The sequence below is a fragment of the Vigna unguiculata genome, chromosome 8 (assembly GCF_037176805.1).
Source record: "Vigna unguiculata cultivar grain cowpea cultivar isolate G323 ecotype 2 chromosome 8, ASM3717680v1, whole genome shotgun sequence".
NCBI classification, from domain to species: Eukaryota; Viridiplantae; Streptophyta; class Magnoliopsida; order Fabales; family Fabaceae; genus Vigna; species Vigna unguiculata.
Window position 1 is genome coordinate 349391 of NC_140799.1, and position 27045 is coordinate 376435.

General features: G+C 32.0%; 4 protein-coding genes and 1 pseudogene across 4 annotated transcripts; 4 read left to right on the forward strand and 1 right to left on the reverse strand.

Moving 5' to 3' along the window:
• Window positions 1–1605: 1605 nt before the first annotated feature.
• Window positions 1606–2761, reverse strand: LOC114193683 (E3 ubiquitin-protein ligase ATL23 pseudogene; annotated as a pseudogene).
• A 7617-nt stretch (window positions 2762–10378) lies between these two features.
• Window positions 10379–14730, forward strand: LOC114194675 (Alba DNA/RNA-binding protein). Its single transcript, XM_028085038.2, has 9 exons — window positions 10379–10556; window positions 10721–10843; window positions 11622–11702; window positions 11795–11883; window positions 11997–12071; window positions 13063–13124; window positions 13193–13252; window positions 13592–13774; window positions 14351–14730. The coding sequence occupies exons 2-9, from the start codon at window positions 10721–10723 to the stop codon at window positions 14428–14430; spliced, it is 753 nt and encodes a 250-aa protein (XP_027940839.1). The 5' UTR covers window positions 10379–10556; the 3' UTR covers window positions 14431–14730.
• Window positions 14731–15880: 1150 nt separating this feature from the next.
• On the forward strand, window positions 15881–20553 carry LOC114194138 (putative 26S proteasome non-ATPase regulatory subunit 3). The gene is made up of 9 exons (XM_028084212.2): window positions 15881–16020; window positions 16103–16235; window positions 16328–16524; window positions 16835–16975; window positions 17067–17203; window positions 17336–17390; window positions 17467–17577; window positions 17747–17986; window positions 19764–20553. The coding sequence occupies exons 2-9, from the start codon at window positions 16157–16159 to the stop codon at window positions 20274–20276; spliced, it is 1473 nt and encodes a 490-aa protein (XP_027940013.1). The 5' UTR covers window positions 15881–16020; window positions 16103–16156; the 3' UTR covers window positions 20277–20553.
• A 1157-nt stretch (window positions 20554–21710) lies between these two features.
• On the forward strand, window positions 21711–23177 carry LOC114194139 (expansin-A11-like). Its single transcript, XM_028084213.2, has 3 exons — window positions 21711–21993; window positions 22096–22417; window positions 22504–23177. The coding sequence occupies exons 1-3, from the start codon at window positions 21855–21857 to the stop codon at window positions 22808–22810; spliced, it is 768 nt and encodes a 255-aa protein (XP_027940014.2). The 5' UTR covers window positions 21711–21854; the 3' UTR covers window positions 22811–23177.
• A 1467-nt stretch (window positions 23178–24644) lies between these two features.
• PER64 (Peroxidase superfamily protein) lies at window positions 24645–26488 on the forward strand. Its single transcript, XM_028085655.2, has 4 exons — window positions 24645–24887; window positions 25078–25266; window positions 25570–25732; window positions 25849–26488. The coding sequence occupies exons 1-4, from the start codon at window positions 24684–24686 to the stop codon at window positions 26247–26249; spliced, it is 957 nt and encodes a 318-aa protein (XP_027941456.2). The 5' UTR covers window positions 24645–24683; the 3' UTR covers window positions 26250–26488.
• Window positions 26489–27045: the final 557 nt, after the last annotated feature.

Here is a 27045-nt window from a genome sequence, read left to right on the forward strand (position 1 = left end):
ATTTCATTACTTTTTTACAAGTTTTCGTAACCTAAATTATGTTTATAACATTGTAAACAATTTGAACAACAATGTTGCAAAAAAATGTTGAGCCTAGTTATATGTCCAACTAAAAACCATATTTTTTGTCTTTACTTTTTTTTTTTTTTAAAACAAAAGGAGGGATATGAAGATTAATGAATTTGAATTCTCTCTTAGGTCTTTTTTGTATTGTTCCTCCACTATACCTTCATAATACACTGTTTATCATTAATTTTGACATTTTTAAATATATTAAAAAAATATTTAAAATACTAATACAATATACTTTTAATGTTAAGCAGATAACAGTATAAAAAAATCAGTAAACAATCTAAAGTCAATATTAACTATAGTAATTATTTTGAAAGAGGAAGAAGAAAGAAGAAAGCAAGCACTTTGAGTTCAAATTTGTCTCTTTCTCGGTTTGTATTTGGTTTTGTGTGCTCATAGCTGGATCTCATCAACTTCTCATCTTTATCCTTCCTTATACATTAACTACCAACTTTTTAACAAAAAGGAAAGATATTTAGCAACTTAAGATGATTAAATAAAATCACTAACCAAATATTATTTAATTTAATTCACTCCACTTTTGAAAGAGAAACAAAAACAAACGAGGAAGAATTTTAATACATTTCTCTTTCACTCTAAACAATTTTCTTTTATTTTTTTTAAATCTCTTTCTTTTTCCCTCCCTTCCCCACTTGTGATCAACCAAATGCTATTTGTGAGGACCACATAGCAGAAAATTCATTATCTCATTCCAGTGTAGGGTAGGGGTCACTGATTAGTGGATTTGTTGCCAAACCTTCTCATCGATAATCATACCATCACAATTATTGTTTAATATCATTCATCGCATTGCTTTTTTAATGTCAGTTTATCGTAGATAAGATAAAAAAATTATGAGGGTTCATTACAGAGTTGTTTTACATTAAAAAAAAAATCACCTTTTTGATTATAAATGTAATTAGGCGATAATCTTTTAATTTATATATACATGCATACCCTCTTACTCATCTTATCTTACAAATCAAGTTTAAAAATGGATGTCTAATTTGAATTAAAGAGTTAGGGTACTGATCAGAGATTCTGTGAGAAATAAAATTTTATATAAAATTAACCAAAAAAAGAAAAAGTATGCGTTGAATTGATTTGGATGATAAAAATAAAATAGAAAAGGTGTTTATTTTTGTTTTAAATTAATTGTGAAAAAGCAGTGATTAAGGGTTAAGGTGGCATGGGAGTTGTTGTTTCCTTTAAGACCAGAGGGGACACTGGGTTGATTGAGATAAGAATGTCCCAACCACATTTTATATTCATTTGTTTGTTTATGTTATTATTTTTTATGTGTCATGTCATTCAAGGTATGGCTTCATTCTAATTATAAGTAGGACAACAAAATAATGTTGTTCTATTCATTCATTACCACCACCTGTCTCAATATGCGTGAAAGACCAATGTTTGTTAATCAACACAAAACAAAAAATCTCTCCACAAACCGCCATTTTCAGATATTAATGCTTCTGTTCATTAATTCTTTTCGTTACAATATAAGGTTATACTCAATAAATAATAATAATGTTTAAAAATTATACAATTATTCATTTTATTTCTCTAAGGAAAAAGAAAAAAAAAAAAAAACACTTTCCCTTTGTGCTCTTTCTCTATATGTGTATAACTCAATTTTCTATGTCACTGTGTGTTGGGAAAAACCACTGAAAAGATTATTCAACCCCACAAGAAAAGGAAAGCATCATCCCTTGCATGATTCAATCAATTGCTTCTAGCAAGAACCCATACTCTTCTCTCTCACTCAATAAAAAATTGAAAATTCATCTTTTCATCTACGAAAAAAGGTTCCAGAGAATGCTTCTGAGAAGAAGCAAACAAACACATTTCACCCATCCCCAAATTACTGGTAATAATTAAAGAGAGAGAAGAAGAAGAAGAAAGAAAGGCTCACTCCGGTGCTGCATGGAACACACTACTCGCGTGTTCAGAAACAAAGCCAAAAGGATCTACCATCCAACAATGCGAGATGAGAGATGAGAAACTGTACAGTGGCGAAGAGTTTGAATCTAATTAAGGAAACAAAAACACCATGATTTAGGCTTAGGCTTAGGCTTAGACTCGCTCTGTCTCTCAGCAAGGATTTTCTTCGGAAGAGAAAAGCGCGGTGGGGTCGAGTTTGGCTCTGCAGAGAGGGCAGAGAGGGTGCTTGGAGAGCCAGGTGTCAGCGCATTCCACGTGGAAGGCGTGGTTGCAACCGGGAACCAGTCGAGCGGGTTGGTCGCTGGCGATGTCGTCGAGACAGACGGCGCATTCGGAGCCCGTGAGAAGGTCTTTCCCGGTGATCGAGGGAAGCTTCTGGAGCTGCGACGGCGAGAGGCCGCCGTCGGAGACGGGCTTCGCCGGTAGCGGGGGATCGGTGTGGTGAGTGGTGGCGTACCATAGAAGACACATGTAAACGATGAAAACGGCGGTCATGCCAAGGCATGGCAAGAACAGCGCCAGCAGAACGGAGTCGAGCATGTCCAGCTTGTTGAGCTTTGGGTGGAGAAGACACCGTTAACGGTGATTGTAACGGTAACGGGAGAGAGGAGAAGAAAAGGGTTTTTGATTGATGATGAAGTTGCGATCTGTGGGGTTTTAAACTTTTCCTCAAATCGTATACTGTTTCGTATGTGACAAGGAAAGCTCTCATAAAAGCCTCACCATTTTTTCTTCTTACTTTACACATTAGCATTGGTAGTGTTGTTTTAAATCATAAATAACTATTTTTTTTGTTACCTTTAATAACTTGTCTCTTTCGTAACCCTCAACAAGTAACTCAATTTGATTAATATAATATTAGTTTTGGATATGGGTTAGTTACGCATCCCTAGTTCTCTGAAGAAATATAAATGTAATTTCCATTTCGTTGGTGATGATAATTAAATAAAAAATGTTATGAGAGTTCATTTTTACTTAGATACATAAACCAGACTCGAAATTTATATTCTATACTATACCTATTTGACATGTTGTACGATGTATTCTGATGGAATTTAAACAGAATTTTAAAGGTTTTTTCTTTATGAAAAGGATGGTTGCGTTGTAATTTCCCATATAACTTTTACATGAGTATTGTTCATTCCATTATGCATATATTTAATTACATATATTTTTTAAAATATTTCATAAAATATAACTTTTTTATGAAGAATTTAAAATATAAATATATACATATGATTATACTAATATGTTACAAATAAAAAAGTTTTTATAATCTTTCCTCAGGTTGATCATCTTCACTTAAAATATGTTTTACACTTGTCTGACATAATATTATCACAAGTTAAAACAATAAAAAAAATATAAAGAGAAAGTTTCTTTTAAAAGTATAATATATTTATTAAGTCACGATTCTTATAATCACACATTTTAAAATATAAATATATACATATGATTATACTAATATGTTACAAATAAAAAAGTTTCTATGATCTTTCTCCATCTTCACTTGAAGCATATTTTATACTTGTCTAACATAATATTATCACAAGTTAAAATAATAAAATATATATATATATATATATATATATATATATATATATATATATAAAGAGGAAGTTTCTTTTAAAAGTATAATATATTTATTAAGTCACAATTCTTATAATTACACATTTTAAAATATAAATATATACATATGATTATACTACTATGTTACAGATAAAAAAGTTTCTATAATCTTTCCTCAAGTTGACCATCTTCACTTGAAGCATGTTTTACACTTGTCTAACATAATATTTTCACAATTTAAAACAATAAAAAAAATATATAAAGAGGAAGTTTCTTTTTAAAAGTATAATATATTTATTAATTCACAATTCTTATAATCACACGTTTTTAAAATCACATCCATCATTTGATTAATATTATTTAATAAGAAAAAAAATATTTATTTATAAAAAACTTATTCGTTAAGTTAGACTTAAAAATTTTACATTTATCATACTACTTTTACTCACACATAAATTAGATTTCTTGTGACTTAAAAGATAAAATTATTTTTTTATAGTCCAAGTCTGGTTACAAGAACTTTCACTTACTTTTATCAACTAATATATTTTTCTATATAATTCAAATATTAGTAAAATTATTTTTTTGTGACTTATAAGACAATTTTTGTTATACTGCAAATTAGGTTACAAAAACCTTAATTGACTCTTATCAACTAATATATTTTTCTATGCAGTATTTTGATATTAGTAAAGTTAAAGATAATTTCTTTTCGAAATCCTCATTCAATATACGATCTATAAAATGTTTTAACATATTGTTTTCTCCTTGAAAATAATTATGTTAACATTACACAAATATCAAATCAACAATTCACAATATATTTCCACAATATTAGTAAGATCATGACCTGATAAGATTATTACACTCTACCATATATTCTTTAAGATGGACTATAATATTCTAAAATGTGAATAAATATACGAGAATCTTAAAAAAAAATGTTAGTCTTTATAAAATAAGACTTAAATAATTACTTTTTTCTATTTATAAACTCAAGATTTTAATAATAGAATATTCAAGTTTCGTTTATAAGAACATTTTTACTTTAACTATTTTAGGTCTTTTATGACATTAAAAGAATTTTTTTTATATTTTAATTGAGATTTTAAAAATTTAGAAACAATAATATAATATTTTTAATTATACAAATTTCAATGAATTATTTTTGCTTATTGATTTTTTTTTTGTATTACGTGTAACTTTTAATTTGTATATACAAAACAATTTCATCTAAATATATTAGTAAAATATAATAATAGTGTTCCTCTCATCAAATTTATAATGTTTTAAAGTAATTATTTTTATCATGTTTTTCTAGACTCTTACTTTCTACTATTATTTTTTAGGCCATTGTCATAGTTAAATAATAAAAAGAGTTTTTTTAAGTGTGAGTTAGCATGATCAAGTCCCCAATGGTTTACAACGATGAAATATACACTTTAACTCACTACTTTTTATCACATTTCTCATACTCATCTTATCACTGCTAATGAAATTATTATAATTTACTATATTTTTAAACATTTTCGTTTATCAAAAGTTTCAATAACAACTATTAATATGTGAAAAAATAATAAGTGAAAATAAGACAAAATAGAAGAGAAACACTAAAAAAATGAATTTTTGAACAAGGTTAGAGTATTAAAAAGAATCATTAGATATTTATGTAAAAATAGATACTATGCAATAGAGGAGTTAACAAAAATATTACCTTTAATTGCATAAGACAAATTCAATTTTCTGTATTTTTTTTTTTATATTTGTCTTTATAAAAAAGTTATGACTTAGTAAAATTCGTTCTTCATAAATCATTGAGGAAGTGTTTTTATAAATTATATCAATTTGAATGAAAAAGATAACGAGACTCTTTAAATATATGTTTCTTTTGTCTTCTTGCTTTATAACAATTGTACATGGCTTTGCTTTTATTTATCTCTATATATTTTTTTAGTAATTTTTAAAATTTTCGGTTCACAACATTAGTTTTGTATGATAATATTATTATTTAACAATAATTTCTGTTTTTGCCAAGATAAAAATTGGCAACAAAAATTATTAATTTTTTTAATATGATAGGATAATATGTAAATAAACATATTACCATAGAAATATATAGTATTTATGATGATCTTTTTGTTTACATGCTCGGAATCTTCAAATTGTTGTAAATTTACTAAAACCTTTCAAAATATAACTTTTTTATTTTAAAATCCAAGTTACAAAATTGTATTCATAAAAGTCTTCTAAAAGAGGCTTTAAAAAATATTTTTTTATAAAAATATATTTTAAAATCTTATTTAAATATAACTCCAAATTAAAGATTAAAAATGTGTATTTATCTCGATGATTATTGAATATCTTAAAATCAAATACGTTAAAACAAGTTCATTTAATTCTAAAGCAAAAGTGGTCACAAAGGTAATGAATTATAATTTATGGTACTGTGATCATAGACCAACAAACATAAATATGTTTAGTGTTATTCTCTCTATATTCAATGGCCCCACACAGAGCAAAAAATGTAAAAGGATAAGATTACAATAGTGTACACCACGCATCTCATTCTCATTTTTCTTTCTTTGGATTTAAATTAGAAAAAAAAATAATTATAATCCTTCACTTACCTACTATTTTATATATTATCTTATTTTTCTATTTTTCTTTAACTTTATATGACATCACTTATCAAATTTATTAATAGTTTACCTCAACCATTTCCATTCCAATTCACCAAAAGACGTATTTTCGTGAGTCATATTATAATTAGAATTTACAAAAAGAAGTTAGATTTGATCTCCACAAATTCTTTTGGTTTCTAAAGTAAATTTCAACATATTAAAAAAGTAGTAAATTAAATTAAATTTGGTTAAATATGTTTTTAGTGTCATAACTTTCAATGAATTTTAAAATTAGTCAATTTCAAATCTTTAGACCAATTTAGTTATTCATATTTTGAAATACGTGTATTTAGTATTTTTTAATCAAATTTTGTTAGGTTTATTTAATCATTTGAGGATTGTGTTTGAGTTGTTTATATTGTTTTTTTATATTGTTTGACACATTTTTGCTTTAATGTTAAGTTAAATACAATTATGAAACGCGATTGAAATGTCAAATAAATATAACAAAATTTGATTAAAATGACTAAATCCACGTATTTTGAAAGATGAAGGAATAAATTGGTCCAAAGTTTCGGAATAGACTAATTCCAAAATTCACTGAAAGTTAAGGGATCAAAAACATATTTAACCCAATTTAATTTAATAACATTTAATATATTTATACATTAATTATTGATATAAAATTTGAATATTATCAGAAATTATGTTAGATATTATCTTTAAGATAACTCTTTTAAAATCAATAAATTTATCAAATATGCCACATTATTATTTTAGACTAATTATTTAATTAAAATAATAATAATAATAATAATAATAATAATAATATATGTACAAAAATTGCAATTGTATCACATTATCTTCTTTCTGCTGGATGGCCCGTTAACTTCACCAAATCTCACCTGACTTGTCTATTCTTCCTTGTACTTTTTTTTTTCCTGTAGAAGTGTTTGTCATTGAATTGATTCATTTGCATTTGAAAGGGTATATAGTAGAGTATGTGATATACTAAATTTTTCGATGCATAAAGATAGATTGGACATAAAAATATTATATAAAATGTTTGCATTTTTTTACGTATATATATAAATTATGAGTTGTTCTATGAATAATATAGCTCAAAATAACTTTTTAAAAAGTCAAAGGCCAACATGCATTAGGATAGTACTTTTGAGAAAAGTTCTAATGTTGCATCTATTTTGAAAAAAGAAGTCCAATAATGGATTAAAATAGCAAAGTACAAGATGATAATATATTAGCATGATCGATCTTGATTTCATTATGAACACTGTAATTAGAAGTAATTTATTTATCTAATTAGAAATAATTATATACAATATTTTTAACCTCTACACTAATCATGTTAAATCTGCTATATATATACACGAAAGTAATTTAATAATATTTATGAACTTTATGTTATGCGGTGTGAGTCAGCGTCGTGTCAAGCTTTAGAATTTAAGGTCCCAACCTAACTCCCAGATATTGGTATTACTCTATCATCTCTCTGCAGTCAACACTGAGGTTCCTTTGAAGTTTCTCTTTCACAATGCTTTCTCCAATGCTAATTATTGCTTATTAGACACTTTTTCATTTCATCTCTATTCATCTTCCTTTCTTCTACCTTATGATAGCCAGATGAATCTTGGAAGTAACATGTTCTTCACTTAATTTTTCTTCACCAATTGAATTAGAATCCATGAAAATAAAGTAACATCCACAGTTGCAGGTAGATATTTTTCCGTGTTCTATGCATTAGATCTACTTTTATCAAACATCATTCGATAGTTTGCAACTTGCAATGCATGCATCATATTCTCACCGTAATTTTTCTTATGTTCCTTTAAAACCAATCGAATAATATTTATCGTGTGTATTTAAGTAAGCAACTTTACCCTCCAAAAATGCACTTTTTCACCACTTGCCATTGAATATGGGATGAGGACAGTTTTGATCCATTAATGGTTGTTTGTTGCTAGCTATGGCTGCCCAGGAATTTTCAAAATAATACCATTTGCAAGCATAAAATCTGTGGGTTTATTGATGGTAGGGTCAAGGAATTGCCGTAGGATTTGACCACAGTCAACTTGGATTGAAAAAATAAAAACTACACAATTCATGACAAAAATTGTCTTAATCTAAAGCATACAGATTCCATTATTCTAAAATCATGTCATACTAAACACTTCAGGAAGAAGGGTTGTTAAATTTAGATTCAACGATTTTAATTCATAAGTAGAATCAATAACTAATAAAAATGATTATTGTAGGATGAAATTGTATTTTGCCTAGTTTTTAACTCTTTCGATAACCGGTCTTCTAGTTTGATTATCCTCTAATTTCAATAGATGCTGTCTAAGATGCAGAGGTGTTAGCAAAAGACATTTTTATGTTTAAGTTAGCACTAGTGATGTCAGAAAATTTCAAAAAATAATAATGATATGATGAATACATAGAACAATGTATTATTTATATCTTTTTACTTGTAGGTCCCACTTGAATGGACTTTTAGGTCCAAGAAACCTTTTTAGTTGTCTCTGGGATCCAGTGACAATGCTAAAATTACCACAAAACCCCTTATTGGTTGTTGGTCCTCAACATTCGGTCTCCTGAATAAGCATTGGTTCAAGACTTAATGTGTATAGCTTCTGAAGTAACTAGTATGCAGTACTCGACCTTAGTGGGATAGGACTGGGTTTGGGTACTATAATATATCTTCTTTGGAGTAACATGTACCTAGTACATGGTCTTGGAGTGTAGGGTCAAGTACATGTACTATGAGAATACTATGTCTTCTTTGGAGTAGTCAGTACACGATCTTGGTGGAATAGGATCAGGTACGAGTATTATGAGAATAATATATCTTCTTTGGAGTATTTAGTACCCTGTATATGACCTTGGTGGGATAGGACCGAGTATGAGTACTATGAGAATAATGTCTTATTTGGAGTAGCCAGTACAAAACCTTGGTGGGATAAGACCAGATACATGTACTTTGGGAATAATATCTTCTTTGGAATAACCATCACCAATTGGTGAGTTAGGGTCAGATAGAGGTACTATGAGAATAATTTCTTCTTTAGAGTAATCAATACCATGTACCCAACCTTTGAGAACTAGAACCGGGTAAAGTACTAATATATTTTTTAATAAATATTGATAAATATTTTTTTTGCTTAAAATTAATTTAATTTTTCTGGTTGTTGTCACTCCTAAAAATATATTTTTAATGATGAATATATTTTTTTATTGTAAATTATAATTTTTTAACCAATATTTGTATGAATTAGTTTTTAATTATTTTTAAGTACACAAACATACGATGATTATATTAAAAATGATTGATTCAATTTTTTTTATTGAATAAATTACTTGAATTACATGTGATAAGATCAAATCATCTATGTTCTTAAATAAACATCTTAATTTTATATTTAAAAAGATATGATTCAAAAAATAAAATATAAATAGTATTGTAAAGATAAAGATTGAAGAATTATCCGTTTATATGTAGTTGTTTTTAAACTGAGAAGTTTCACAATTACATTTGGTTAATGAGATGATATGATAATGTATTTGATCAAATAATTAAGTTTTTTATTTAAAAAGTTAGAATTTTCTATATAAAAATGAAAAAATAACAACTATAAAGTTGTATATTTTATATGTAATAATAAAAATGTTACATATAGTTAAATCATGAAATTCAATTAAAATAATTTTTAAAATAAACAAGAAAATTATTAATACAATATCATGTTATGTAATTTTTATTTTATTTTTTAAAACATAATAATTATTATACTTGTTAAAATAATATAAGAAATAAGAAATCAACACAGATTGGAATCAAGTAAATCATAGTTCAAATTCCTCGTCATAACTTCAGATAACTTGTTTTAGTTTTTTTTTTTTTTTTTAAGGAAATAAAATATTTATCAAAAGTTAGTTGCATTGATTTTTAAATTTAAAATAGATTATTTAAGCAGTTGAGTTCTATTATTCAACAAAACACTTATTAATTAAAAGAAATATATCTGTACAAGGTTGTGCACTATTGAAAGATTACGCGGAACGAGAGAAAGATGGTTTATTATTATGATCCATTGGGAATGGGCTCTTGGCCCATTAAGTAGAGGTTTGGGTAGGGGTTTTGGAGAAGAGTCGGAAAAAGAGTGAGTTGGTTAGGGTAGTTTGGAGAGAGAGAGGGTGTCGGGTGTTAGGAGGTATATAAAGTGAAACACATCGCAGCAACCAGGTTAGGGCGCAATAGAAAATACAAGCCGTAGAAGAGGGCTTCGTTCTTTGTGTTCGTTCGCAAAGGAAACTCTATCCTTAGATATAGCGGTAACTCGCGGATCAATTCTTCCTTGTTTTTTCCTTTTCACTGATTTTTCTTTTCTCTACTTCAGTGGTTTTTGTGCGGTTTTTTCTTTTTGATTGTTTTTATGCATGCGCGATGTTGTTGCTGATGCTTTTGATGTGTTTTGTGTTATTTGTTCGGTGGCTAGATGGATCGGTACCAGAAGGTGGAGAAGCCGAGAGCTGAAACTCCAATCGATGAGAATGAGATCCGTATTACTAGTCAGGGGAGAATGAGGAACTACATTACTTACGCCATGAGCTTGCTTCAGGTAAGATTTTTAAAGCCTAAATTAAAATTTGCGTGAGGTCTTACAAGGACTGAGGAAACTTGGAAATTCTTACTGATTGTGTGCATGCGAATATTGTGGTAATTACCATGCCTCTATACTGAAGTCTTGAACATGTTCATAACAATGAGTCTGACCTCTTTTTATTTGGTAGTTTGTTTAGACCTCTTTTTGCATTTGTTTATGTTGCAATTTTATCATTCTAAATTTGGAGGGAATGGAAATGGATTAGTAGTGTGTGGTAGGTGGCCTATATTACCCTACTAGCTTGTACTTTTTTTTACATTTTGTGTGTACTTTTTTATTTTTTTTAAATTAAAGAATACATAGTGTCTACTAGATTTATTACGATGAGTATATTTATGATTAATGTAAGGTTTTGATTATCAGAATTTAATTTAAAGCTTGTGGTGTGACAACTCCTCTCTAATCTCCCCCTTCTCTTCCATTTTTTAAGTGTTTGTATTGGAATTGTGTGTGAGTGGTGGGGTTCAGTGCCACTGTTCTTTTAATAGGGAATCTCCCAAATAAGGAGTAGTGTGTGTTTCCTTTTATTCTGTCTGATAGCATTCTCTGGTGGCTGAAAAAGTGAATATTATGAATCATAAATTAGTAAAGTAAAAGTTCAGTGAAGTTAAGTCATGAAGATCTCCCTCATAATTGACAAATAACTTAGGTTGGGATTTTCAGTTTGTGTGTGAAGTCTTTCTTATGTTCAAATTCTTAAAGCTCATCTTAACTTGCCTATGTGTTTTCACAGGAGAAAGGTTCTAATGAAATTGTTTTCAAAGCAATGGGGAGAGCTATCAACAAAACCGTTACTATCGTGGAGTTGATCAAGGTCTTTTGGTTACCTGAGCTGACCACTTTTTTGGTATTTTGTTTCATTTAATGAGGATTTTATATTATGTATATGGCTTGGTGTTAATGCAGAGGAGAATTGTGGGCCTCCACCAGAATACAGCAATTGGATCCACTGATATCACTGATACTTGGGAGCCCCTAGAAGAAGGCCTCCTTCCGTAAGAGTCTCGACTAATTGTATTTTAATTCTAAATGGATTAAGTGTTAAACATTCCAATCAGGTGGATGCTGGATCTCACTAACATAATTTTTAACATTGTCCGTCTTGAAGTTTGGAGACAACAAGGCATGTGTCAATGATAACAATAACCCTCTCAAAGAATGAACTTGATACATCTTCTGTGGGGTAAGTTGACTTTCTATCCTTTATGCCGATTTCATCACCAATATTATAGTCTGACTCAGAGTTAGGGTTCCTAGTTTTATTTCAGTCATGCAGTATGAAGAGAGTTTCAGTTTTGAAAATAAGTTCAAACCCCTGCTTCAGTACACGAAAATAAGTTCTCTTATATGTATTTAGATTACCTATTATAGTAAATTAGTACTGTGAATCCTGCGAAGTCTGATATGTTGGAGAAAGTTTTGTTTGAATTGGAAGGAATATTGAAGCGAAGTGCACACAAATTAGAATTTCAGTGAATGTGAGGTTTGATTACATTACCCAAATGATTTTCTTTTCCATTTGGATGAGTTTGGTATTACATTTTTGTTGCTAAGTTTCTAGACATGCAGCGATATTTGTATTAAAATGTTAGAAGGAAGAACAATTATAGGCTTTGTTTCCGAATATCAATATCAATGAAGAGATATTGATTTCTTTGTGATCTTAATGATTTGTAGTTCCCTCAGTAAGTGCATCTTTGCTTAGTGATTCTGTGATACATCTTTTATTGAATTTTTTTCAGAAGTATTGAGAGTGAGAAAAAGCTCCAAAACTATTTTTGTTTCCTTTTCGGTTTTTATTTATTTTTTATTGAAACATCTGTTAATTAAAAAACCGCTTATTCTTCAAAATAAATTTAAACAACTGGCCTTATAATTCCATCTTTCATAACAGGTATGCATTTGATATTGTTTCACATTTGATAATGACATGAAGATCATAGATGATATGATGATTATAGCAAATCTTAATTTTAAAAGGTAAACTCAAGTAGGGAAAATAAAAGAAACTTTTGTATGGGGATAGGAAATTAGAGAGTATATATACCGACACATGTACTTTAGCAGGTTTCAAGATTTTAGATATCAAAATGGAGAAGCAAGTCATATCATTATTATGGATATTATAAATTATGTGAATTTAAGGAAATCTATAATTTGTTGTGTTCTCTTAGGTATCAGCCTCCATTACCAGCTGATCAGGTGAAGGCTGCTACAGATTTTGATTATGAAGGAGGTGGGTACATGTAAGTTGCTTCCCCCCAGTTAATAGTTTACAACTGTTTTAACTTGTCTGATCTGCAGATGGTTCACCTAATGGCCGTGTTCGAGGTCGTGGTGGTCGAGGAAGGGGAAGGGGCAGAGGTACGTGTGTGATTGTTTATTCCTATGGACTGTGTTTGTTGTGACCGGGATAAATTTTCTGTTTTGATTGATATGGATGATCGCTTCTGAGAAAGTTTTGCCTCATGCTATTCAGATATGTGAATACATTTAGATTTTTAATTTGATAGCTGCTTGATTCCTTTTAATAGGAAACCACTTAAATGTGTCCATAGTCCCTTTCAACGTGTTTAGAGTTAGCAAGGCATCTTTTCCACAATAAAAAAAAAAAAATCTTGTTTGTAGGCCATCTGAACCCTAATGAAAAGGTTGAAGAATTGTTATCCTGTTTTCTTAGATGGCTGCTGAATTTTATTTCAGGGAATGGTTTTATTTCAGCTGATTACGAGGACGGTGGTTGGGATCGTAATAGGGGAAGTGTCAGGGGCAGGGGTAGAGGAAGAGGACGCGGTTTTCGTGGTCGTGGAAGGGGAGGATACAATGGGCCCCAATTTGATGTGCAGCAAGATGGAGGATACAACCAAGATGTTCCTCAAGGCCGTGGTAAATAATTAATTCCTTTTTTATGTTTGTTCATTTATGTTACATCTGTTTACATTGGCTATCAAATTTTGCTATTGATATTCTGGAAGTGTTTGAACTGGTTGTGTTAGTGTTGATGGATGTATGGCCTGTCTGCCAGTATTAGGCTATTGGCTTTTACAGTTTTACTTGATATTTTGGAATTGATTGAACTTGTGTTATCTGGACATTGGTGCAGTTTCATATGTTGCTTTAACCTTCATGTTTTACTTCATTTCCAATATCATACTCGTTCATTCAAGGGTACACTTAAAGACCGGGAGATATGTTCTGTTTTTTATTTAGGCTTTGTAGAGCTGATTGGGAAGGGGAAATATTCTATCATCTTGCCCAATTCAACCTTTTGATATTTTTCACCCAGTACTTTTTAATGTTTAAGCTTTATTGAGATGTGCTCTATATGGTAATAGTTTGTGTTATGATTAATGAAAGGTGTACTTGTGACTGATATTTTGACAATTAGTCACGAGGGTATTAAATTAATTAATAGGCTTGCATTTAATTTTATTTAACAATTGTAATTTAATTTTGTTGTAGGTCGTGGCCGCGGCAGGGGTGGATATCGTGGAAGAGGGCGTGGCTTTAGATCAAATGGACCAATCCAAGCAGCTGCCTGAGGCAACTAGTTGGCTGGCATTAGTGCAGTGCAGTTGACTTGATTAGTGAAGCAAAGCCAAAGCCATGTCTAATTTTATGTTTTCTTTTATTTGTTCAATTTTCTTCATTTCCCCCTTCTTTTTCTCTGGGGCCCGAAGAACTGTAGGGCATTTTCTTCTTACAGTTTTATGTAGACGTTTAGTTTTGAGACTGCTGCCACATAAGGCACCCTTTGTTTTAGACCTTGGTCAGTTGTACTTCTGTTTTGGCCCTGAATCTCATTCTTTTATTTTTATTTTCTAGAGAAGTGTTTAAATTCATGCCTTTTCCTTCTCTCATATTTTTGCTTTTTTCATGCTCCAGGGGATGTGTGTTATGATTTTACCTGGACAATTTTCTTAGTTTGGGTACTTCTATTTCATGAGCAGGGATGTTGAAAGACTTGGTTAACATTCTATTAACATAGGTTTGCGTAATTCGTAATTAAATTGATATGTTTGGTCCAAACTTTTATTACTGTCCACTGCAGTATTTGTGGTGACCGATTTTTGAACTTCGTGTCCGAGATGTAGCTCTAATTATCTACTAATTTGGCCTTCTTGAATTCAATAACAGATTTATTGGACCATACCTAAGCATTAATATCTTTTTGTATATCTGATCAGTCAACGACCAACATTAATAGAAAGAGATTACTTGTTACCTATCACTAATCCTCATAAATTTACTACATCCTTTACAGTAATAGATAATCGATTACCTTGTTCAAGTGGTCACATTATTTGATTACAAAAATAATTTAAATTCAGTTTCATTAAAAATGTTCTTTGTTGTAAAATAGAAAGTATTCTTGATATAAAGGTTGATAGATACCAAAAAAAAAATATATTTTTATATTTATAAGACATATTGCCATCATTATTAAATAAATCACTTACCATTTTATATAACAAAGGTTATTCCGCACCAATTTAATCACTCCTTTTTCTACGGACACGCATAAATTGAACTCGAAATGTTCTCAAAAGATTTTGAGAAGGATTCAATTAAAATTTCAAAATTAAATTTAAAATAAAATGGAAACAGAATCAATTAAATTTTTAAATGTAAATTTAAAATAAAATTAAAACAGATTCAGTTCAAATTTCAGAATTAAATTAAAGCTAAAATTAAAACAATCCATTAAAAGTTACATAATTAAAATAAAATAAAAACAAATTACTAAAATTATATAATTAAATTCAAATTAAATAATCAGTTAAAGTAACAGAACTAAAAATTAAAATTGTATAATTACGTTTAAAAAATTCCATCATATGTAATTTGATTAATATGTTCTTGTAATAACTCTAATTGGCATAATGAATTGAAAAAATGGATAAAATATAGACAGAAAAAAAAATGGTGATGTGGCTTGACATTGAGGGGGCTTGGTACTTTGGTTTTTTTCTACCCAAACTACAGTTTGAATGGATTCAAAAATTCCCATATTATCTTCATTAAATAATTGTACATTTTGTTATTGAGATTAAACTTGCATTAATTCTCTTTTTTAAAATAGAAGTGTGGAGAAGAAGTAAAGTTAGGTGCGTTCAACTTCGGAAGAAGAGGTGATAATTTGTGATCGAAGTTTCTTACTTCATCGAATCTATTTATCGTGCTCTTGAGTTCTTCTTCTTCTCTCTGTGTTAGGGTTTACGTAATTTTCAGATCGACAGACACTGATAGATTGTGTGGTTGAGGAAGATGAGTGAAGACGTGGAAATGAAAGATCAGGCAACGCCTTCACAGTCGGTTTCTTCAGCTCTTCCATCTGCATTGCAGCGTGAGTTTCTTCTCCCAACCGCACTATTCCTCTAGTTTTATCTCTGAAGCTTAATTCCATTTAATTCTACTGAATTTTGAGCTCACCAACAGATTTGAAGGGAATATCATCAATCATTGAAAGCGGTTCGTACTCAAAGGAAGTTCGTCGGATTGCTCGTGCCCTGCGCCTTACATTTGCGTTGAGACGTAAACTTACGGCACCGCTCCTCTCATCTTTTCTTGATTACGTTCTCGTGCCCGCTTCTGAACTTCACGCGAAGTTATCCTCTTATCTTCCTAGTCCCAAGGTAATTATTTTTGTTTTTGAGCTTCACTTCAATTAACTATACTATTGCAAACATTATTAGAGCACGCTTGTACGAATTTCTCCATAAGAACTTGTAGGAGAGAAAAATAAGAAAAGAAGAAAATGAAATGAGCTTCAACATAAACTAGCATAAGTTAAACACGAAAATTTAGATGAGAAAGACTCTATAAACTAGCATGTACATAAGCTTAGCTTGTGGAGAAGCTAATATCAATTTTCTTTCAACTTATGCTAGTTTTCTTGCAATATTTTAATGGAATATGGTCTTTGTGTTTGAAACTGCTGTATAGGAGGGTGATCGAGAGATGGAAGTGGACAGTGCAACATCTGCCATTCAAAACCCGGTGGCCAAGCACTTGTTGCCTGAGCTAGAAATCTACTGTTACCTCCTTGTCCTACTTTTTCTAATTGACCAGAAAAGATATGATGCAGTTGAGTCCTATTTCTGTATGTTTGTATTTTTACCGGCTATGCCAATAGGCTGCACCTTATATGCTAAGGTTGTTTATATTTTCTTTCTAGGCCAAAGCTTGTTCCTCAGCTAGCATTGTTCGGCTGAAGAGCTTGAATAGAAGAACTGTCGATGTTATTGCGTCTAGACTGTACTTTTATTACTCGTATAGCTATGAGCTTGCGGGAGATCTTGCTGAAATTAGAGGGTGAGTTTGGTTCTTATCTATGCAATTAAAGAAGGATATTCAGGTGTAGATTTTTATACTGTTATAACATTAAGGGGATTTACACCTAATTGATATTTCCTTTATTCAAACTGAATATCTTTTTTATTTCAGCAACCTCCTTGCATTGCATCGGATTGCTACCCTGCGCCATGACGAGCTGGGTCAGGTTTGTTTTCTGTTATGTGTTGTTTTATAGGTGTGTCATGTCTCGTACAGTGTACTTACCCGGTGACTTGTCGCAGGAAACACTTCTTAATCTGTTACTTCGTAACTACCTACACTACAACCTATATGATCAGGCAGAGAAATTGAGGTCCAAAGCTCCACGTTTTGAGGCCCATTCAAATCAGCAGGTATGGGGATTTTTTCCTGTGGCTCTGAGAATTTTTTGCAATGATGCCCTCATGTTAAACCTTCTCAATGATTCTGAGATTTATATATTCAGTTGTCCTGTTTAAATTTCCTTTTGTTTCTTAGATTCTTTTTATTTGCCATCTTATCCATGTGTGTTGTGTTTTTTAGTTTTGTCGATATCTCTTCTACCTAGGAAAAATTCGGACAATTCAGCTGGAGTATACCGATGCAAAAGAGTCTCTCCTGCAGGCTGCTCGTAAAGCTCCCAGTGCAGCACGAGGTTTTCGAATTCAATGTAACAAGTGGGCTCTGATAGTGCGTTTATTATTGGGAGAAGTACCTGAGAGGAATGTCTTTATGCAGAGAGGAATGGAGAAAGCTTTGAGACCTTACTTTGAGCTTACAAATGTAAGTCCACAAATTATAAACCAGAATTTGATATTTTAAGGTCCATTAAAAGTGATTTTCTGATTCTAGATCTGATCGTATGATTAGTTCCTATAGTTTCACTTCTTATGAAGTAGGAGGCGCACTACTACACTTTTGTTGCATGCCAATTATGTTCCTTGATGTCTTGTCTATTTATTCAACCATCCTATGTTATAACTCTTTAAAAATTATGGTGTGGCAGATGAAATGCTTGACACATGGTAGGTTCTGTGTGGCTATATTACTGACACTAACACCTGACCCTATAGTTATCAGTCCAGGACAATTAGTTTGTAGCAGTTAGCCCGGAAAATGTTATGATAGGATTGCAGGAGACTGGATAGCCACTATTTTAAATATCATAATACAAACTAAATAACTTATATTACCTGTGTAATTACCAAAAAAATGTTTTTGAAGGGATTTATGATAGATAATAAGTCTCTACACTCACAACCATAAATCCAGGAGCGATAGGAACAGAGGAATTGAAAAAAAAAGAGGAGAGAATAGTTAAACTATTAGAAAAAATTGCATTATAACTAAATGAACTGTGAGGTCTAAAGAAAGTAGAAACACAAAACACAGAAAAAGAAAAGAACATACACCTGTAAAATGTGAAGGTACACAGGTCAACAAAAGTAACGTTTTATTTTGTAGATGACTGAGGAAGAAGGGTCTAAAACCCTGTCATGTTTCTGAGGCTAAAATACATTAGAAAATGGATGAGAATTCATACTTTTACCTCACAGAATTCCTGAACAAGACGTTTGGGTGGGGGGGAGGCGATGGATTTTGAATCCCATCACAGCAATGCTGTTATACCACATGAAAAACTGCAATTTTGGCTTTGAACAGTATGGGTTCACTTTGCTCTGCTATGGAGAAATATTTGACTATATTATACACCAGGGAAATGATATACTTACGCTTTGTTTAACTGAAATTGACACAGAAAAATATCAAACCATTGTTATATACTACTTTTACTTTGATTTTATTGAAAAAAAGGAAAAGTCTATGTCTGCGGAAAGTATCATGTACAATAAAGAAAATTGACAGCTGACATGGGGAAACTTTTTGGCAGCTTGGATGGGTCTCTACATCAAAGTAACCTACAACTACCGAAACTTTTGAATAAGCTGTAATCAACAATTCAACTGCCTATCATGAAAAAATCCAATGAACTTTGGAATGAAAATGCCGTGTTGATTAGAGCTTCAAATGAATAATGCACTTAAAATGCCGTGATCTTTGCGGTTTTACTTTTAACTAGTTAAACTATATTTAGCGTTGAACACTGATGACTATCTAAGGAGCCATATATAAATATTTCTGTATTCTATGGCAGGCTAAGGTTCTGTTTGGAATGCCATGACTCTTTTATGTTTTTTTTTTTTTTTTTTTACAGCAGAAGTTACAAATGTGTTGAGTAAAAAAGATCATTGTTCAACTTCCAGTTCTTTTCAGAAGTATCTTATCAGATGATTTAGAAAGTTTACAATTATGAAATACCTTAAAGCAAGTTTACTTTTGTTGAAATTCAATAATATAGAATGTTTTATGCATTTGCATGTGCAAATGTTCAATTGATGCTTTGCTAGAAGTTGTTTCGTGTTTCTAAATCATGATCCAGTGCTTTTCACATGATTTTGAGCCCTCCTCCAAATCCAATAGAGTTCGTTCTGTTAAGTCAACCATAAAGTTGTTGTGGTGCTTTTTTGTGGTAGTGTTGAATCATGTTATGGAATTTCAGGCTGTTCGGATTGGTGACTTGGACTTGTTTATGAATGTTGCGGAGAAGTTTGGTACAACTTTCAATAGAGATGGAACTCATAATTTGATTGTTCGGCTGCGCCATAATGTCATCAGGACTGGTTTACGCAACATCAGCATATCATATTCGCGCATATCGCTAGCTGATGTAGCTAAAAAGTTGAGGTTGAACTCTGCTAATCCTGTTGCTGATGCTGAGAGCATTGTAGCAAAGGCCATCCGTGATGGGGCTGTTGAGGCTTCATTGGATCATGCTGATGGGTGGATGGTATCGAAGGAAACTGGAGATATTTACTCTACAAATGAGCCTCAGTTTGCATTTAATTCTCGGATTGCCTTTTGTCTTAACATGCACAATGAGGCTGTTCGAGCACTGCGTTTTCCGCCAAACACCCACAAGGAAAAGGAAAGTGCCGAGAAGAGGAGAGAAAGACATCAACAAGAGCAAGAATTAGCTAAGCATATCGAAGAGGAAGATGATGATGACTTCTGATATCTTGGCTAAGCCTATCGAAGAGGAAAAGGATGACAACTTCTTATAATGATTTGCTCTTTTAATATTACCCGCCCGGGTGTGAGGTTCTTTGTTGCCCGTAGTTGCCTATATCTCTATGGGAAAACTTTCTCTACCATCTGTTTTCTCGACCATGAAGTTTTATTTTGTACACCAATTTATTTGGAAATCCTTTGCCATATTGAGATATTTACTGGAAGTTACAAATCATGGCAACACCAATGATCTGTTTCCTTGTTCAGGGAACTTTATTTTAGCATTTGAGTAAACTGATCTATCATTTCCATTTTAGTGATTCAATTCAAAAGTTTGACTATTGAAAATGATCTGTCATTGGCCCCAAAAAAGAGGTATATAAATGGTGGAGTAATAATTGAGCTATTACAGGAGTGGAAATATGTATTTTTTTTCCCCTGTTTTCTCAGATAAACTACACCCTGCCTTCTTTTGTTGTTTGAGTCGGATGTAGAATTGAAGGCCATATCTAAAGCCGTAACACTTGTTATATTTATTTTTCTTGGATATTTTGGAGCCTATCAAAAGATGGGGGAAGGGGTGGGGAATTAGTCATGTTTTTAGAAAATTGTATTAGTGACAAGGGAAGGTTATATAATGTAAAAAACTTTGCCTTTGGCTGGGTTTCTAGGCATTCAGCAATTTCAGATTGCTTGACGGTGCTGTTACTTTGCCCCTTTTCTTTGGTCTGCTTTACTCTAATTCCCATGGCAAACTGCCTTGCCCCTGTTCTCTTCATCTTTTGATAGCTTGACGGTGCTATTATGGCGTAGCATGGCCCGTGTGATGTGATTAATTTTATAATTCATGAACAATCGACTTAAAAAATGAGAAAAATTCAGTGTCCAGTGTACAACTGGATAACTTATTTACTTTATAGATGTTCAACATCTCATGTATTATCGGATTGAACCAACGGTGACCATTTGCGTTGCTAGCTAACAGACGACTGACAACAATCTGCATAGGCGAAATGGGACATGTGGATGTAGCTCACAAAAAACGACACCGTCATCATTTCCATGTGACCCTGTAAGTTACGATCTGCACCGTTTGTTCCATTTGATATATAACCATTGTGTCTTTTTATCCACAAATGGAGTTACAAACCATGAGATCCATGCATGTGAGACGAGAGAAGTAGACATTGGGATCTGTGAGGGGCTATAATTAAATAATTGGACGACCAAATGGGGTTTGTGGGTTTTGAAACATTCACGGCTCTTATGTGGGCATGTGCGTGTGAGTGGGTTAGAAGGGATGTACAAGAGGAATACTGAAACAGAACGTGGGAATGATTGAATGGTGTTCAGACTTGCACAGATAGATTTAATCTCATAAACAATAAAAATTGTTTCTTGATTTCTCTTATCTTGCAGAACCTCACATGTGGCATCGTTGCCTAAGCCATTCTAGACTCTTATTTAAACACACATCTTTTGTACTTGGAAATGTCAATAATTGCAAATACAATTTCTACTCTCATATCCTTCAACCTCATCATCTCACTCGGGGTCTTAGGCATTCACCAAGCTAAAAAAAATGGGCCAAGTTATGTTTCTTTTGAGTAGCCTCGTTGCATTATGCAGCTTCACAATCACTACCTTTGCTTTCTCACCTTCTGGATGGACCAATGCCCATGCCACTTTTTATGGGGGTAGTGATGCTTCAGGCACTATGGGTAAGCAACTGTAACCAAACATGTGAATACTAGATTCTGTTTTGTACCCTATTCTTCAAACTAAAATTCGAAATTTGACACATAAATTGTGTATGGCTGCAGGTGGAGCTTGTGGGTATGGGAATCTGTATGCAACTGGTTATGGAACTAGAACTGCAGCTTTAAGCACAGCCTTATTTAATGACGGAGCTTCCTGTGGCCAGTGCTACAAAATCATATGTGATTACAAAGCAGACTCCAGATGGTGCATCAAAGGAAGATCTGTCACCATAACCGCCACAAACTTTTGCCCTCCCAATTTTGCTCTTCCAAACAACAATGGAGGCTGGTGCAACCCACCCCTCAAGCATTTTGACATGGCCCAACCTGCATGGGAAAAGATTGGTATTTACAGAGGAGGAATCGTGCCCGTCTTATTCCAAAGGTTGCAATTTCTTCCCTACCAAGAACATTAATATTTGTGAAAAACATCCTTTGAATTACTTTGTGACATTGATATGATCGGTGCAGGGTTCCATGCAAAAAGCACGGAGGGGTTAGGTTCAGTGTGAATGGGAGGGACTACTTTGAGCTTGTGTTGATCAGCAATGTGGGTGGGGCCGGATCCATCCAATCTGTGTTCATCAAAGGATCGAAAACTGAGTGGATGGCTATGTCAAGAAACTGGGGTTCTAATTGGCAATCCAACGCATATTTGAATGGTCAATCTTTGTCCTTCAAGGTCACAACCACTGATGGAGAAACCAGAGTTTTCCAGAACATTGTTCCAGAAAGTTGGAGTTTTGGCCAAACTTTCTCCAGCCCAGTTCAGTTCTAAGCTTCACACAAAACTCAACGGCTGAGGCGTGCTTTTTATTTTAATGGAGCAGCCCGCCACTCCTCTTTCTTCTGGTTTTTATTAATTGGTGGACTCAAAAACTCAACCCATCAACTCCAACCCCATAATGCCTTAAATAAATTGTTATCAATAGGAAGAAGCTCAAGCTTGTAGAAATCAAATTACCATCTTTCAGGTTTATATTTATACCATAAATAAATTGTTATAATATGAATACTATAGTTCAAATGGAAGCTGTATTACGCGAGTTGGGAAAATATCAGTTCCCTCAATTTTTTCGATGTAATGTTGTCTCTGTCGTGTGTTTATTTCATCAATAGATTAATTTTAGTTGATTCGGATTGAAGTATTCTCGGATTAAGTGAAATGTTTAATAAAAATACTATTCAATGGGGTAACTTGAATCCACTTTTAATAAGTTATCCGAACATGCCTGAAGTTTCTTGTTTGAATTGGTTTGATTTTGTTTCTATGTGCACTTGTAGTAACGAGAGTGCAAGAAAAAGCTGTTAAGTTTTTGTTTGTAGAGAGATGAGAATGATAATAAAAGGGTGAAGCATAGCGCGTAAATCTGAGCCAATAGGAGTGAGCAGAAGTGTTATTACAGCTAGCAGAGAATCTAGGTGTTTTTTTGTTTGATAAAAGCAGATGCAAATGCACATGACATGAGTTAATAAAAGTGAGACACAAGACATTAGCTGGAACCATCGCAACTGATGTCTCACACAAACTGAATCTGGACAGTCACACATGTTTACTTCTTTATCCTTTTAGACCAACCCAAACTCATCATCAACCCTTCTCTTTCTGCACTACTACTATAACTTCATTCAAATTTATATAACTTTTAAAACTTAATTTACAGATTGAAATTGCTTCCAACAATATATATATATTTACGTCTCTGCTATAACAATTGAAAATGATTCGTTATAATAACCTCATAGCTCGAAATGGTAAGTTGACCCCTTATGTAATGTAGGGACAATTTATGCGGTATAAATATACACTTCTTTACCAGGAAATGTTCAATGTTGACTCGTATAAATATAGCCATTAAATCAAATTTTGATAAATTATTAGACATACTAAAATGAAAAATGCTAAGAAGTAGATTTTAAATCTAACTTAATTCTACAAAATCAGTTTGTAAGGTGAGATTTGCACTCACTTATATATATATATATATATATATATATATATATATATATATATATATATATATATATATATATATATATATATTAAACTGACCTTATCACTAGTTAATACGAGACTTTCAAAACTTTTCTCATGATATACATTTTGAGCGTGAGATTATACATTAATGAGTGATTTAGTAGTAAGTAGAACAATAAGCTCAACAAAGAACAAATGTGGCTTGGATATTACCCTGATACCATATTTTAGTCTTACAAAATGATTTGTAAGAAAAAGTTTACACTTACTTATATATTCTAAATTGATCTTATTTTTAATCAACAAAAAGACTTTCAAAATTATGTTACTATGGTGAACATGTGAAACTAAGAAGAAAAAACTCAAAGGAAAGAGGTAGCTGGCAAAAATTTGAATCTAAATATTATGGGATTGCTTTTGTAATAATAACGTTGGATTTTTAAGGCAACAGTACCAAATGCAATGCAACTTTGATTATTTAAGAGAAGGTGGTTGAAAACACTACTGCTCCACTAAAAGGGTCGTAGATCACCAAATACGCTTAACAACCACAAATCATTAACAACTCCAAGGTTCCCGTGTCACCACCACCTCCTATAAATACCGCAGTTATTCTCGTTATGTTCCTCACAAGTCATATACAAAATTTTTGAATTAATCTGTGGTTTGAAATATGGCAGGTTTTGCTACAGTGATGATGTTCATAACTACTCTGCACTTGGCTTCTCTTGTGAGAGCACTAAATGTAAATTATTATGAAAATACGTGCCCTCATGTGGATTCCATTGTAGCTGCTTCTGTTCACAAAGCCACCATGAATGACAAAACTGTTCCTGCTGCTCTCCTTCGAATGCATTTTCACGATTGCTTTATAAGGGTACGTAACCTTTTGCTTCTCCTAAAATTCTCCTAAAATTCAAATAATATTCATATTCCTTTGCGTGTTGGTTCAATGCATAAGTTTTAAAAGGGAAAATTATTAGAAGAATTCTCTTCATAACTTGCATGCACTAACATTATACACACACACGTCTGAAAGTGATGATATTTTCTCTTTTTTTTTCAAGGGTTGTGATGCCTCTGTTCTTCTGGAATCAAAGGGAAAAACCATAGCAGAAAAGGATGGACCTCCTAACATTTCATTGCATGCATTTTATGTCATTGACAATGCTAAGAAAGCACTTGAAGAAGTATGCCCCGGAGTGGTTTCTTGTGCTGATATTTTGGCTCTTGCTGCTAGGGATGCTGTTACTCTGGTTAGTGTCTCAATCAAACAATAACTTACACTAACCACATTTTATTCATTAATTCATGATTGGACGATAATATTGGAAGTCTTGCATCGACTAGAAATAAGACAATTTCATAATATATATAATATACAAGTGAGATGCAAACTTCACCTTCTAGACTGATTTTGTAAGGTTGTATTAGGCTTAAAATCTATTCCTACAAAACGGTTGTTTCTTGAAGATTAAGGTTTTTTCTTTTTTTCGTCAATCTAACTTCAACAAAACCATTTGTAAGTTATATTTTACTTATTGGCTTTGTTGGGTTAGTCCGGTGGTCCCACTTGGGATGTTCCAAAAGGAAGAAAGGATGGAAGGATATCAATGGCCACTGAAACCAGACAATTGCCAGCTCCTACATTCAACATCTCCCAATTACAACAAAGCTTCTCTCAGAGAGGTCTTTCCTTGGAGGATCTTGTAGCCCTCTCAGGTACTTTTGAAACTCCTTTCCAGTCACTTAGTTATTATCATTTTTTGTTGAAAATTTGTTGGTATAAGGTTTTGTACGTAATATATGATGAGATGATGATGTTATGTGATGTGCAGGAGGACACACACTTGGATTCGCTCACTGTTCATCTTTTCAGAACAGAATCCATAGATTCAGCCCAAAACAAGACATTGACCCTTCTCTGAACCCTTCATTTGGAGGCAGACTCAGAAGCATTTGTCCCTCTCATAACAAGGTGAAAAATGCAGGAACCTCATTGGATTCCAGTTCCACCTTGTTTGACAATGCTTATTACAAGTTGCTCCTCCAAGGAGAGAGCATATTCTCTTCTGATCAAGCTCTGCTAACTCATCCCACCACTAAAGCTTTGGTTTCAAAGTTTGCTTATTCTCAAGAGGAATTTGAAAGGGCCTTCGTGAAGTCCATGATCAAGATGAGCAGCATCACCAACGATGGACAACAACAAATCAGGCTCGATTGTAAATTCGTTAGATGATTAATTCATAGTTTGTATTTGAATCAATTGTGTTTGTGCTGTATCAATGCATTGAGGAAGCAAGGGCGATGAAATATAAAAGGAAAATGTTTATGGTAATCCATGACTAGTGGCCAAAGCAAGTGTTCAATTTTTCTTTGAAATTTCAGTCTTTGTTTTGATGTTGTGGGCTTTCTATTCGAATCCTAAGAATTTTGTTTGTTCATATGATAATACTAGAAGGATAGCAGTTTAAATTATGACTTTTTCAGGAATTTATTTTTTATTTTCTAAATTGAAGTTGTATATTTTGAAATCGCAACTTTTCTAAAATTAAAATAAAAGGTAAACTTGTGTCTTAAAATTCATATAATATAACTTTTTTTTATTGTTGTTAAAAGATATCTTTTAAACCACAACTTTTTAAACTTATCTATTTTTGTATTTAAAAAAATAAAAATCCTATAAAAGTTGACTTATTTCTGCACTCAAATTGGAAGTGAAGCAATTAAGTCGCTTATCTCTTATTTTCTACTTATTTATTTAAATTCAATCATTCTCTCTCTACATAATTCTGCTACTTATATCAATTAGATTTAGAATATCAATCATTAAACCGGTAAATAATTGTCAATCATTAATAATGAAGAGTATGATTAAACAAGTTTATCCGTTTATGAATTTTTGAGAAGGAAACAAAGCATTAACTGTCAACTTTAAAACTATGTACAAAGTTTTTACATATTATTTTTCCAAAAACAAATTATTTTATACTTAAGTACATTTTAATTTATGAAAAGAAATATGTATTTTTCTC